The 15318-nt window shown below is 44.3% G+C and overlaps 1 protein-coding gene across 11 annotated transcripts in view; it reads left to right on the top strand.

Moving 5' to 3' along the window:
• Window positions 1-15318, top strand: part of LOC117659875 (major histocompatibility complex class I-related protein 1-like) — a 48883-nt gene that overhangs the window by 18582 nt on the left and 14983 nt on the right. For 5 of the 11 annotated variants that reach the window (XM_087884580.1, XM_087884578.1, XM_087884579.1 and 2 more), the window contains 4 exons: window positions 6293-6556; window positions 12119-12394; window positions 13065-13343; window positions 14423-14491. In XM_087884580.1, the coding sequence (XP_087740706.1) occupies window positions 6293-6556; window positions 12119-12394; window positions 13065-13343; window positions 14423-14491 (888 nt within the window). Of the gene's footprint in view, window positions 1-1760; window positions 2045-2478; window positions 2692-6292; window positions 6557-12118; window positions 12395-13064; window positions 13359-14422; window positions 14492-15318 lie in introns of those variants that run through there. The other 6 variants (XM_087884577.1, XM_087884573.1, XM_087884571.1 and 3 more) reach the window with 3 other exon arrangements.

Here is a 15318-nt window from a genome sequence, read left to right as displayed (position 1 = left end):
AAAAATATACAAAGTTCACTTCGAACTGATGGTACAAGCAGTCGGTTACGTTCGTCAGTCCACAAATTTTCCATGACGCTGAAAATTCGTTCAACGTTTGCATTTGATACCGGAATTGATGCACAATACTGGAACAGTTTCAGTAAACTCGGAGCTGGCTCTTTCTTGAAAAAGTACGTCCACTTATCAAGGGATGAATCGCCCTGCAGATGAACATCAACTTCTTCTAAGGCAGAAATTTCATCGAAGAGAGTGTTGGGTGGAAGTTCTTCTCGCCATGGTGATAATAACCAGGTGTTCGTCATTTCTTCTAAAGTTGGAGGATTATTGCGATCAATTAGATTGAAACAACTTAGCGTCTCATATACTGAATCGGTGAAATTATACCACTTTTCTAGGTACGCAGTGGCTCTGATACACGTTGATGGCTTCTTTCTTGAACTTTTGCACGGCATTCTCAGGCAAATGTTTTTTACGTAAGGCAAATAAAACTTTCATTCCAAAAAACTGCTCATTGTATTTTTTTTGCAAAGAATCACGCAGCTTACACATGATAATGTGAGGATCACATGCAAGAATTTTCTTGCTTTCCAGCTTCAGTAGGGTGTCTTGCATTATTGACATGAAGAAGTGCATGAAATATAAATACAATTCTGAAATTGTTGGTTCATCGTCCTTTGCGAGTTCATTTTCCTGATCCAAAATAAGGTTCCAGATAACCTTATGGCACTCATCAGATCCAAGAGAAATAAAATACGATTTTAGAGATATACAATTTAAAAGAAGTTTTTTGACCGCTTTAAACAAACTTAACCAACGTGTTGGAACATGGCGCAAAACTTCATGGAATTCTGACTCGCAAAACTCAAAAAATGATTTCAACTCTTCTCGTTTCTTCGCAGAATTCGAAAATTCGGCAAAAACCTTCAGCACTACATTTTTTATATCAAAAGATAACTGCTTTAATGCATTTTTTGCGCTGTTGTGTAAAATGTGATTATTGCAATGAGCATTCGATCTTTCTCTCATTCTAACTTATGAAAAAAAAGACAAAACACGATTCTCCTATCCTTATTCTCTTAGACTGTACAGCTTTAGATTACGTACCATTTCATCATAAAGCTTTTGAATTAAAAAAAAATGTCCACTATTTTGTGAAAAAAAATAGCAAACGTAATGTGAAAAAAGCGGACTGTCCGCTCAAATAGTGGACACCCGGCAACCCTATACAACCTCTTCGGCTGAAGAGGTTGTAGGGGGGAAAAAAAACGCCTTTAAAAGCCTCTGACGATCCCAGCTGATGGTCAGAGGCTTCTAAAAGCGTTTTTTCCCTGCAATTTCTTCAGGTTGAGGGAAAAAAAATGTGAAAGTAAAAAAAAAAAAAGTTGGCCACCCCCACCCAGTCACATTACCCCCCCCCCCACCACCACCACCAAGCCAGGCCCACAGAACCGGTAGTAAACCCACTAAATTCATAATTTTAAATCCTGTGGTCCCTGAGGTCCACGAAAGGCTGGGGGACATGGGCCCAGATGAGAAGCTGCATCGGGGAATGGCGCAAATTTCGCAACCCTGGAAGCTGCATCACAGCCAGAAGGCGCCACCCTCCGGGGGAGCTTTCGGGTGGGAGGGGGCGTGGGGGGGGGGGAGAGCTGACTGCAGGATTTGCCCAGATAAGAATGGGGGGAGGAGGGGGAGGGGGAGGGGGGAGGAGGAGGCGGGCAGAGCTCTGAACCTTCTTTCACTTTCGCTCCTGGCTCAGAAACACGAACGGAAGAAACTCCAGAACTTTTAAGGGAAGTTCGGGGAAGGACGAGGGAAGGAAGCCGTTTCGGAGAGGGGGGGGCGAGGCAACCCCGGGACAGCGCCCCCATTGCAAGACACCCCCCCCCATTAAGGCTGGCGCTTAAACGCTGAGGATCGGTCAAAGTAGGATCCGTTGTGGGTCCCGCCTCGATTCATTTCCTGCCGAAGGTTACCAGCCGGCCTCGTAACGTCGGAAGGCAGCAAAGAGGGGAGCAAAGAAGCGGGGAAGGCCCGGCAGGTGAGGAGGGGAAGGATTTGATTTGATTAAATTAACGTGGATTTAAAGAACGGCCGATTCCAGACGGCTCTTGCTTAACCAGGCAATTTAGCGCCTTCCTTGGGTGTTGGAGTCCAACTCCCATCATCCCCAGGCCGCAGGGGAAGATGGGGATTGTAGCCTCCCCCACCCCTAGCCTAAGGGGGCAAAGGGGTCTCTCTCTTGGGTAACCAGAAGCGCTGAGCTGACCCGCTCTTCCACAAAGCCCGTTCCCACGATGCCTGGCCCAGCAACAAAGGGGTTGGACTAGAAGACCTCTAAGGTCCCTTCCAATTTTATTATTCTGTGCACGCTCGGAGGCCGGGCAGGTTTTTTTTGCCCCGAAATCTCCTTTGATTCCGTCTCCTTCCCTTTCCTGGCTCTCTAAGTGGTCTCCTTTCCTTTTCCCCCAAAAGGAAGCTTTGGCGAGGGGAGCCAGCGGATGACGACCGCGCCACTTTCCCTTTCCAGCGCTCAGCCCCTTTACAGACTTTCTCCTTCGCCGCCAAGCTGATCGGGGCTGCCTTTCGCCGTCCGGGTCCAGATGGGGGTCCCGGTGGCGGTCTTTGGGCTTCTGTCCGCGGCGGCCGTCCTGGTGCTGCAAGGACAATGCGGGGAAGGATGCGCAGGTGAGTGGCCGGAGGGGGGAACCTAAGGAGACCTGAGGCGGGCAACTTGGTTTTCTTGTGGCAGCGAGTTCCAAAGGCTTCGCCCGGTTGGCATCCTATCAATCTGAAATAAATACACGTTTTAGTCTCGCTGTAGACTTTTTGCATGGTTTTATACTGCCAACTGAAAGTCTACCAGAGGGCATCTAGTCCCTCCTCTAAAGGAGAATATTTCTAGATCAGGGTCCTTGGTGGCTCTCTGAGCTTGGTGGTTTTCTTTGATTTTCAAATTTTATTCTTTTTTTATTGAAACATAAGAAACAAAGGAAAATAAAAAAGGAATGGAAAACTGGGGGGAGGAAAAAGAGAAAATGTGGATTGGGAAGGGAAAAAGGAAAAAAAAAGCATTGACTTCCAATTCTTTCACACAATAGAAGAGAAGAACATTTTATAATCTCAACTTTTTACTTTTGTACAATAGTATATACTAGCCATTTCTACAACAGCAAACCTGTCTAATCAACAAAAACAACATCAATATTTCATTTCCCCCCCCATCACAAGCACAAAGTCTGGAAGCAATTTTCAAACTGAAACAAAATTAAATATATTCTCTTCTTTGGATAAAAGAATCAATTTAATTGCTTTTCCTTGCTGTGGGAAATAATATATATTTCTGTTTGCTCATTAATATTTATACACCATCATAATGTACGGTAGATTAATAAAATTCAGTATATTCTTTCACATTTTTTAACCCTAAAGGACAAAAAATATTTTTCTAAATTTTAAAATATTAACATTTTCTTTAAAACATTTCTAAAACCAATAAGTTCTAACACATATATTTTTTTAATTTTGCTCTTTTTAAACTTCCTCTTACATACATACATTAAAATTCACTTTCAATAATACTTTACAAATTTTAAGGATTACTCAAACTTCATATATAAAGGAGAAAAAAACTTTACTTTCAAACCCACTTCATAAACCCAGAATCCAAAAACACAATACTACATTGAAACTTTCTTTCAATACATATGTCAAACTTCTAAAGATCCATCCTAACTCGGATTAATTCATTGAATGTAAGTCACTCCCTCCAATTTATCCTTATAGGATAAAATATTTTTCTCTCAAGAATGTTGTTCAAGTCCCATGTCCTCAACAAATATTTGTTAATATATATATTTTAAAAATCCCCAAATGGTTCTGTTAAAAACTTGAAGCTCTTCCACATAGAATAAAGTTTTTGTCAGAGTTCCAAGTAACATACCCGTAGCAAAGAAAACTCCGAGGCAGGTAGATTCCTCAAAGAATAAGTTTTATTGAGCATGTCATATTGGCACATTCTGGTGAAAACCGACTCTGAATATTTCCACGTTTTCACCTAACTAAAAGTAAAAGTTTGCCACTTTCCCAAAACAACCACTCACATGGTCCAATCAGGATATAGCCCAGTTGTTAGATGACATCAGTCCCCTCCTTCTGAATGCCTGGAGGAATGTCCTTGGTTCCCAAGAGAAAATATTTTGTTTTGGCTATATTACCCCAACTATCTATTCCCCCATCCCTGTCTTCTGGCTCCAGTGTTTCAGCACTAAAGACTCAAAATGGCCTCAATCAGGCCAGCTTCAGGATTGACAGTTTTCTTCTTCTCTGGGATGTCTATCAGATCTCTTTTTCTCAGAGAGTCCTCAACCTTGTTAGTATCCATGAAGAAAAAGTCCCAAATGTCACAGGAAGCCCTGAGCTTGGTTGTTTTCTTGTAGATATTTCATTACCCAAAACAGGAACCATCACCAGTGCTAGTAAGGAGCGAGGTTCTGTAGGACAGCCTAGGAGAACATAATGATGAACAGCAGCTAGCTAGGAGTTTGCAGACATGATGAAAACTCTTTAATGTCACGATGTGTGGACAGACTTGACCATAATTTCAACTGGGAAACTTTGACCATCCAAGACCAAGCCAACTCCAGAAGTGCTAGAGAATTTCTGGAAGCTTGGCACTCTGTCAAATTAGTCATCAATAGACACATAGTCATAAACAATGTGTACATCCTATGCAAAAGAGGCAATCAACAAATCAAAAAGGGGAACAAAACGACTAAAGCCCCTCCCCAGCACCAATCAGCACTGAGACAAGTGTAGATTTAACAGCAAGATTAACAGTAGATTAACAATAAAAAAGTAAACAATACTCCAGTCAAGGAACTGCCAAAGAAGCCAACAGTGAATAGAATAGAATAGAATAGAATAGAATAGAATAGAATAGAATAGAATAGGAATAGGAATAGGAATAGGAATAGGAATAGGAATAGGAATAGGAATAGGATTACTTTATTGTCACTTTGAATGTACACTAAGTGGCGTACATTAAAAATGAAATTTCATTGCATACAGCTTTTAAAGGATCACCACCTCCAATATAGCACTACATAAACATGACACGATAAATAAATAAATAAATAAATACATACATACATACATACATACATACATACATACATACATACAAAATTATGTATATAATTTGACACATAAGGGACATGGTGGCTCAGTGGCTTCGACGCTGAGCTTGTCGATCGAAAGGTCGGCAGTTCAGTGGTTCGAATCCCTAGTGCCGCGTAATGGGGTGAGCTCCTGTTACTTGTCCCAGCTTCTGCCAACCTAGCAGTTCGAAAGACGTAAAAAATGCAAGTCGAAAAATAGGGACCACCTTTGGTGGGAAGGTAACAGCATTCTGTGTGCCTTTGGCGTTTAGTCATGCCGGCCACATGATCACGGAGACGTCTTTGGACAGCGCTGGCTCTTTGGCTTTGAAACAGAGATGAGCACCACTCCCTAGAGTTGGGAACGACCAGCACATATGTGCAAGGGGAACCTTTACCTTATTATATGACACAGAGAAACAACACAGTCCAGTTCGGGTGTATACATGTTTATGCAAAGAAAAGCAAATCTTGTGAGTTTACCAGACAGATGGCAAAGAGAGCTGTTACAGAATCTGGTAGTCATGCTAAAAATACTTTGAAACCTCCTGCCAGAGGGGAGCAACAGAAACGGATCTTGAAATGGGAGTGTGGGGTCTCTAACAATGCTTTGAGCTCTAAGCACATAGCAGCATCCTGAATAAAAGGAAGCGAGCTTCCTATAATCTTCTTGGTTGTCCTTACCACTCTCTGTATGGACTTTCTATCTGAGGCACTGCTGCCACCAAACCGAACAGTGATGCAGCTTGTAAATTGCTCTCAATTGTGCCTCTGTAAAAAGTATCCAGGACAGAAGGAGAAAGATGTGTTCTCCTCATCCGACAAAGGAAATGAAGACGTCGGTTTGCACGCTTCACTAAGGATGACGTGTGAAGTGACCAGATGTCAATATAAATTGTCAATATAAGTTGAGAGTAAACCCCACTCCTGATTAGCACTGATGATGTTACCTAGTCTGGTTAATGAAACATCTTCAAGAAAACAACCAAGCTCAGAGAGCACCAAGAACCTCTCAGTCCATCCTCATTTTGTACCATCAGAACGTCTTTCCTGATACACCTCTGTAAGTACACAAGATTGAGACACACCTCTCCCAAATCTTCTTTCCCCTCCCCCCCTGCTCTTTTCAGGCTCCTCCTCCCATTCATTACACCTTTTCTACACATTGTTTGTGGACTCCAACCAGGACGGGGCCCATTACATTATGGCATATGTAGACAACCAGCTGGTGGCACGTTTTGATCCCACCACCAGAAGAATGTTGCCTCAAGTAGCCTGGCTCCATAATGTAACAGAGGAGGACTCTCATTTCTGGGACACGATATCTTGGACAGTGAACATCACGGAGCTGACGTTCAGTAATGAACTGCGCATCTACCACAACTCCAGCAAAGGTAAGGCACACCGGGGTGCAAGCAGGGGTGGGATTCTACTGGTTTGGACCGGTTCAGGTGAACTGGTAGCTCCGATGATCAGCTGGGAGCGAACCAGTTCGCTCCAACGATCAGCTGGGCCTGCCCGCCCATCCCTGCCCTTTACTTACCTTTATCTTAAGGTGACCAGATTTTAACATTGGTAAAGAGGGACATTGTGGGCGTGGCTTATTTTGTGGGCGTGGCTAGCTGGTCATGTGACTGGGTGGGCGTGGCTAGCTGGTCATGTGACCGGGTGGCCATGGCTATGTGTATAGGGTAAGGTGAACAGATTTTAACATTGGTAAGGACACCATTGTGGGCGTGGCTTATTGTGTGGGCGTGGCTTGGAGGCCATGTGACTGGGTGGGCGTGGCTAGCTGGTCATGTGACCGGGTGGCCATGGCTATGTGTACTACACATAGGGACTACTCAGAGGGCTGAAAAGTCATTTCTGACAGGTCCTCACACTTTTGACTGGTCCTCACATTTATGACCATCCTCACATTTATGCCCGTGCAGCATTCTTAACAACCATGTCACTCATTTCACAACTGCTTCTCTTCACCATGGTGACAAGATAGGGCAAAAACGTAAAATTTGAGGACAGTCGTAAGTTCGAGGACTGGTCAAAAGTGCGAGGACCAGTCAAAAATAACTTTCAGCCCTCCGAGTAGTCCATATGCACAAAAGGACTAACCAGAGGGCTGAAAAAAGTCATTTCTGACAGGTCCTCGCACTTTTGACTGGTCCTCACACTTATGACCATCCTCACATTTATGCCCATGCAGCATTCTTAACAACCATGTCACTCATTTCACAACTGCTTCTCTTCACCATGATGACAAGATAGGTCAAAAATGTAAAATGTGAGGACAGTCGTAAGTTCGAGGACTGGTCAAAAGTGTGAGGACCAGTCAAAAATAACTTTTTCAGCCCTCCGAGTAGTCCATATGCACAAAAGGACTACCCAGAGGGCTGAAAAAAGTCATTTCTGACAGGTCCTCGCACTTTTGACTGGTCCTCACACTTATGACCATCCTCATATTTATGCCTGTGCAGCATTCTTAACAACCATGTCACTGATTTCACAACTGCTTCTCTTCACCATGGTGACAAGATAGGGCAAAAACATAAAATTTGAGGACAGTCGTAAGTTCGAGGACTGGTCAAAAGTGCGAGGACCAGTCAAAAATAACTTTTTCAGCCCTCTGAGTAGTCCATATGCACAAAAGGACTAACCAGAGGGCTGAAAAAAGTCATTTCTGACAGGTCCTCGCACTTTTGTCCTCATACTTATGACCATCCTCACATTTATGCCCATGCAGCATTCTTAACAACCATGTCACTCATTTCACAACTGCTTCTCTTCACCATGATGACAAGATAGGGCAAAAATGTAAAATGTGAGGACAGTCGTAAGTTCAAGGACTGGTCAAAAGTGTGAGGACCAGTCAAAAATAACTTTTTCAGCCCTCTGAGTAGTCCATATGCATTAAAGGATACAGCAATAGAGAGGGATGAAGGAATGGAAATTAGAGTAGGAGTGAGGGTAAGAGAGGGAGGAAGAGAGGAGGAGGAGGAGAAAGGAAGAGGAAGTAGGGAGGAGAAGAAGAGGGGGGGAATAGTAAGTAAGAAGGAAAGAAAAGAGAGAGGTGGTAGGTTTGAGGAGAAAGATTGCTGTTCAATAAAAAAGATGAACGGGAAGAAAGCCAACCCCAAACAAATATAAAGATATTAAGATAAAGAATGAATTGTTAAACTTTAAAGAATAAAAGAGAACAAATATGAATAAATAGCAGTAATTAGAAACACACATACAAACATACAATGTATTTTCTTTGAACAGAATATTTGGCTGGTTCACAAATTTAAACAGCGTTTAGTCATTTCAATTAAATTTACAATTTCTATATTTCCTTTTTGCCATATTTATTCCTCATCTATTTTTTAAAAAAACCCTTCATCCTCATCTCTAATCTTAATCAAATTCAATTTTCCCCTTCTATTCTATATTATACCCCTTCCCATTGTCATCTATTTTTATATCCATCCTCACATTGGTTAATTATGTAATTATGTAATACAGTTGTTTAATACAAATTCAACATTTTAATATAAATCAATTAGTTATATAACTATCTTTTTTGTATATTAATCAATATGAACATGAATATTCCAATTATTTCCATGCAATCCAATTTCTTACAAATCAATTAATTATATCTATCAATAATAATAAACCAAATAATTTCCCCCATATATACCTCCAAACCACAACTTAATTGCTGGGTCGCCCGCCCCTCCTCCCATCCGCGCGGCGTCAGCCTACCCTAGCCCAGGGCTGGGCAATTGTGGCTCTTTTACAACGTTTGGACTTCAACTCCCGCCGAGCCCATTCTGGGGAATTGTGGAGAATTCTGGGAGTTGAAGTCCACAAGTCTTAAAGCTGCCAAGGTGGGAGACATCAAGCATGAGGCTGGCCAAGTATCCTCCTTGAGAGACAACAGTTGAACATCAGGAGAGCTGTAAGAGGGCAGGGCTACATTTGGAAATTTTCGCATTTTTGCAGGTGGTGCATTACGATCTGGTGTCTGCAATGGAGAGCAAAATCCGGCTTCTTCTCTCCGCTGTAAGGGCGGCATCAGGATTCCACCTTGGTATATTTGCAGCACAAGGCAGCCCTCCTCTCCTGTCACTTGGGACTCGGAGCGGTAAACAGCGTCTGGTTCGGGGAGCAGCCGGATTTTGCTCTCCATTGCTCTCTCGGCCCCCTGCAAGCTCTCGTCTCTCGAGGAACGCTCCCTGAAATGGCGCGGGAAACTTTGGTTGGGCTTCTCGAGAGATGAGAGCTTGCAGGGGACCGAGAGAGCAATGGAGAGCAAAATCCGGCTGCTCCCTGAACCAGACGCTGTTTACCGCTCCGAGTCGGCAGGAAACGAGGGCTGCCTTGCGCTGCAAATATACCAAGGTTTTTTTTTTTTAACACTGATCAGCTGTAGGTTGGCCCTTTGAAGCCCCGCGGCAAGAGTTCAAACAGTTTTTTTTCCCTCTAGCCATCAGCGGGGACTCAGGAGGCAGAATGAAAAATCGGGACTTTTTTAAAACGCCGCGGGACGCGGGACAAATTGCTCAAAAGCGGGACTGTCCCGCCAAAAGCGGGACGTCTGGTCACCTTACTTTATCTTTACAGCTCATTAGTGTGGTAGAGCAGATTGCCCCACCTCAGCTGTTTTAATTCCCTAGCACTAATGCGGAATTTTTCGTTGAACTGTGCAGCGAAGTGCGTGATCACCGAACTAGTTGTTAAACCGGAAGGATCCCATCACTGGGTGCAAGGGGGATTGGGGACCATGGATTTTTGGCCTTCTCAGGTCATTCTTCTTCTCCAAGAGGAATCTGGATGGGTAGGAAATAGTAGCAAAGAAAATGGGCTTGTGCGTATCCTAATCAAAATATCTAAAACAGTATGTGTAAATTTATATTAAAAAGACCATATGCTTTCCTTACTTTATGCATGAATGTGGAAGACTGAATTAAGGGGTTTTTGTATGGCGAAAGTGAAAAGGACAAAATAAAGGATAACAGTGAGGTTTTTTTTTAAAAAAAAAAAGATCAAAAAACCTACAGGTCAGCTTTCTAAAATAAAGGATTGTCCTTTATTATAAGGTACAGATGTTTAACCCATAGGTGTTTGTTTTTTTTCAAAAGACAGCTGGATTCTGTTTTTCCTTAAAGACATTTCACTTCTCATCCAACAGAAACTGGCTCAGGGGTGAAATGCTCCCGGTTCGGACCGGATCGCCCAATCCGGTAGCGATGGAGGCAGGTGGTTCAGAGAACCGGTAGCAAAAATCCCTGAGCCCCTCATGTCCAGCTGAGCCGCACAATCATCAGAGGCTTTTTTTTTACTTTTAAAAGCATTTTTTCTACAACCTCTTCGGCTGAAAAAATGCTTTTAAAAGTAAAAAAAAGCCTCTGATGATCGCGCGGCTCAGCTTGGATCGTCAGAGGCATTTTCTTTTAAATGCCTCTGATGATCCAAGCGGAGTTTTTTAAAAAAGCCTCTGCTGATCAGGCAACTCAGCTGGGATCGTCAGAGCCTTTTGAAAGCATTTTTTTACAACCTCTTCGCCGAAGGGGTTGTAGAAAAAATGGTTTTAAAAGTAAAAAAAAAAAAAAAAAGGCCACGCCCACCCAGTTACCCCCTCCCACCAAGCCACGCCCACAGAACCGATAGTAACAAATTTTAGATTTCACCACCGAACTGGCTGTTTACAAAACTATCCCCTAAATACGTCTCAATCTGTAGATTCTCGAATACCAAAGTGGAGGGGGAAAAAAACCCACGAAAAGTGTGTCAAAAATAGGGACAGGGATGTGATTTTCCTAAAGCGTTTTTTTTCGAGAGACAACTGGACTTCCTTGTTTTTCTTTGAAGACGTTTCGTTTTTTAGCCAAGAAGCTCCTTCAGTTCTGACTGGAGGGTGGGGAATGGAAGGATTTATACTCCTTGAAGACAGCTGGTCATTTGCATCCTTTTACAGAGCTGTTGAGGCCACTTGTAGGTTTGCTGTTTCCTCAGAGTCACTTGAGTAGTGCAAATGGGTGTGGATCCTTCCTGGAACTGCTGAAAGGACTGTGTTGTGGAGCTGCAGTTTCTGGTGACCTTGAGGACACAGACAAACATCCAAGTGGTCTCAGTGACTCTCTAAGAGAATGCAAACGTCCAGCTGTCTGCAAGGAGTATAAATCAGGGGTGAAATGTAAAATTTGTTGCTACCGGTTCCGTGGGCGTGGCTTGGTGGGGGGGGTTTAATGTGACTGGGTGGGTCTGGCCAACTTTTTTTTTTTTTGAACTTTTCAAAGCATTTTTTCTAATGCTCTGAAAAGCCTCTGCCAATCAAGCAACTCAGCTGGGATCGTCAGAGAGGCATTTTAAAAAATACCTCTCCGCCGATCGGGCAACTCAGCTGGGAGTTGCCAGAGACTTTTCAAAGCATTTTTTTTTTACCATCTCTTCCACCAAGAGGTTGCAGAAAAAAATGCTTTGAAAAGCCTCTGACGATCCCAGCTGAGCCATGCGATCATCAGCGGCTTTTTTTTTTTTTAACTTTTAAACGCATTTTTTCTTCGGAAGAGGTTGTAGAAAAAAATGCTTTTAAAAGTTAAAAAAAAAAAGCCTCTGATGATCGTGCAGCTCAGCTGGGCATGGTGGAGGTGGGGGAGGGATTTTTGCTACCGGTTCTCCAAACCACCCATTGCCATCGCTACCGGATCAGGCGATCCGGTCTGAACCGGGAGCATTTCACCCCTGGTATAAATTCTTCCATTCCCCACCATCCAGTCAGAGTTGACGAAGCTTCTTGAATGAAAAGTGAAACATCTTCAAAACAAACAAACAAACAAACAAGGAAGTCCAGTTGCCTCTTGAAAAAAGCACCTTTGGGACAACCATGATCTGGATGACTGAGAATCTCCATAGATGGTTATCTGTTCTTCCTGTGATGTCACCTTTCAATCCCGTGCCCATTTTCTCGGCAGGGTTTCACAGCTGGCAGAACTTGATTGGCTGCAAGCTGAGTGACGAAGGCCAGAAGCAGGGCACTTACCAGTATGGCTATGATGGGGAAGACTTCATCAGCTTGGATCAGAAGACCCTCTCCTGGGTCGCAGTCAGTGTCCACGCACAGGAGATCAAGAGGCTGTGGGAAGCTGATCCTTTGATCGCCCATATCTGGAATGACTATTTGGAGGAAAAATGTATTGAGTTCCTTCAGAAGTGCGTCATGTATGGAAAGGATTCCCTGCTGAGGAAAGGTGAGGCTGGAAGGAGGGAGCCAAGGGTTGGTGATGTCGCAGGATAGTTGTTGTGGCCTGTCAGGTATCAGCCCCTCCAGCAGCCGAGTCAGATGAGGAGGCGGTGTGGGAATCAGGGCCAACTTCAAGGCAACCTGAGAGCTCCAAGGGGGAAGAGGGAATGGAGCTGTCAGAGATAGAGACAGAGGTGTAGCTTGGGTTGTCCATCAGCCCCTCAAATGGAGAGTCAACAGCCCCCAGGTCTGGAGGTGGCTGATGAAGAAGAGGAGAAACTGCTGGGTCCAGTGTCTGATGCGTGGATGCGTAGAAGGCAGAGGAGAGGAGAGCAGTGGAAATCCATGGGCCGATCCTTGGGATGGAAGAGCCACCGCTACTAGCAAGGCCCCACCCTAACTCTGGGGATAAAAGGCAGGGGGCGGAGATGAATAGGTGTGGCAGACAACTATTCATCTCCCTGCCAGACAGACTTGTTAGCCTGCGGTGAGAGAGAGAGAGAGACTTTTTTGCTAGGGCTGCTGCCGCTCCTAATAAAGGAATCATTGATTTAGCCATAGAGGGTTTGTGGTGTTTGGGGAGCTGGGTGAGAATAATAATGCTCAACCTGTGATACAGTGTCCCCCAGGCTACACATGTGCACTGTTAAAATATGCCGGAGTTGTGTTCTCTACAGAACCCCCAGTGGTTGAAGTAACTCACACGATCCAGTACAAGGGCCTCGTCTGCCAAGTCTACGGTTTCTATCCCAAAGAGGTGAATGTCACCTGGAGGGAGGATGGAGAAATCAGGACCAAAAATACCTCCTCGTCAGGTGTTCTTCCAAACTCAGACGGGACCTACTATACCTCGCTGAGCATCAAGGTTGACCCGGAGGACAAGAGGAATCATTATCGCTGCTACGTGGAACATGCTGGGCTGTTGGAGCCTCTGATCGTGGCCTGGGAGGAGTCTGGTGAGAGAAAGTGGGGTGAGATACAGTTGAACCTGAGCAAACTTGACCCTTGAGTGGTCATATCACATAATGAACGTGGTGATGGAGTTTCCTCCTTTACCACCTGATGGCGTGGACCTTAAATTAAGAGACGTGGTGGCGCCGTGGTTAGAATGCGGTATTGCAGTCTACTTCTGCTGACTGCTGGCTGCCAGCAGTTCGGCAGTTCGATTCTCACCGGCTCAAGGTTGACTCAGCCTTCCATCCTTCCGAGGTCAGTCAAGTGAGGACCCAGATTGTTGGGGACAACAGGCTGGCTCTGTAAACCGCTTAGAGAGGGCTGTAAAGCACCATGAAGCGGTATACAAGACTAAGCGCTATTGCTATTAAATTGGCCACAGGTTGAATTCACTCAACACGCCAGGCCCCGAAAGACCCTTCCTTAGGTTCAAATGAACCCTTGACCAGGTTCAGTGTGTTCGACCATCCAGATCTTTGTGTAAATCTGAGCTGGTGGGTTAAGGCCATCTGAAAGAGGAGAAACTTCAGAGCAGGGTTCTCTAACGCCCGGATCACAAACCAGTCCTGGGCCGCAGCCTGTTTGGAAACTGGGCCACACAAGCTGCAGGCGAGTGCACAAAGGTTCATTTGTGCAAGCATGGGAGCTAGGTTGCAAGACCATCCCGTTCTCCCTCGCCGCCGCTGCCTCTTTTGCTGTCGATCCGTAGAGCAAGAAAGATCGGTGACCCTGGTATGAAGTGTGGTATGTAAAACTTGACTCCTGTGGGATGCCAGAAGAAGGAACAAGTGTGTGGGGAGGGGAGGAAGGCTTATAGCATGTTTTGACTGCATGTCAAAATCCTTGAGTTAGAAGTGTCCCTTGGGATCATCCAATCCACCCCCTGCTCAGTTCAGGCATCCAATTTAAACCATCCCAGAAAGATGGCTGTTGGGCTGATCCTGGGCAAATCCATCATCTCTCTGGATCAGACGTTCTGCGCCTACTATTAAGGAAATTTTAGAGCACTGTCCCTTGGTTCATTCCAAGGGAAGAGAAATCCCAGGGCTCCTCCAGTCATTTTGCCTTTTCTCCAAAACAGACAACAAAGTGTGGATCATTGTTGGAGTTGTGTCAGCTGTGGCCTTCATTCTTGTGATATTCTGTTTTGGTAAGTAACTCTTGGGTGGGCATGGGGCAGGGGTGAAATGCTACCAGTTTGGGCCGGTTTGCCTGAACCGGTAGTAATAATTACTACCGTTTGCCTGAACGGGTAGTAAAAAAATGCTTTAAGAAGTACGACAATCAGCTGTGCCGCGCAATCGTTGGAACTTATTTTTTACTTTTTAAAGCACTTTTTTACTACCTGTTCGGCCAAATCAAAGTAAAAAAATGCTTTAAGAAGTACGACAATCAGCTGGGCCGCGCAATCGTTGGAACTTATTTTTTACTTTTTAAAGCAGTTTTTTACTACCTATTCGGCCAAATCAAAGTAAAAAAATGCTTAAAAAAATAAAAAAAACAAAACAAAACAGTTCTGAAGATCAGCTGTGCGACAATTAGCTATGCCAGGCAATGTTGGAACTTTTTTTTTTACTTTTTTTTTTTTTTTAGCATTTTTTTACTACCAATCAGCTGTTAGAAAATCAGCTGTGCCTGATTGTCTGTGAGGTTCCTGCTTGTTGCAGGGGCCATTTTGTGTGAAGTCCAGCTGCTTTTATATGGTGTGTGAGTCTGTTGTGCAGCCACGCCCACCCGTTCACAAGACCACCAAGCCACGCCCACCCGGTCACATGACCACCAAGCCACGCCCCACCAAGCCACGCCCACAGAACCGGTAGGGAAAATTTTTGAACTTCACCACTGGCACGGGGTCCACCATTCACAAAAAGTGTAGGCTGCCAACTTCCAGGCCCCCAAAACCAGGTACAACTAGTCCTTGATTTACAACAGTTGAGCCCAAACTTGTGCCTTGGTAAGCAAGACATTTGTTAAGTG

This window comes from Pantherophis guttatus, chromosome 2 (assembly GCF_059756535.1).
Source record: "Pantherophis guttatus breed Tessera chromosome 2, ASM5975653v1, whole genome shotgun sequence".
Taxonomy (NCBI): Eukaryota; Metazoa; Chordata; class Lepidosauria; order Squamata; family Colubridae; genus Pantherophis; species Pantherophis guttatus.
Note: the sequence above shows the minus strand (reverse complement) of the source record. Positions and strands in the feature narration are given on the sequence as shown.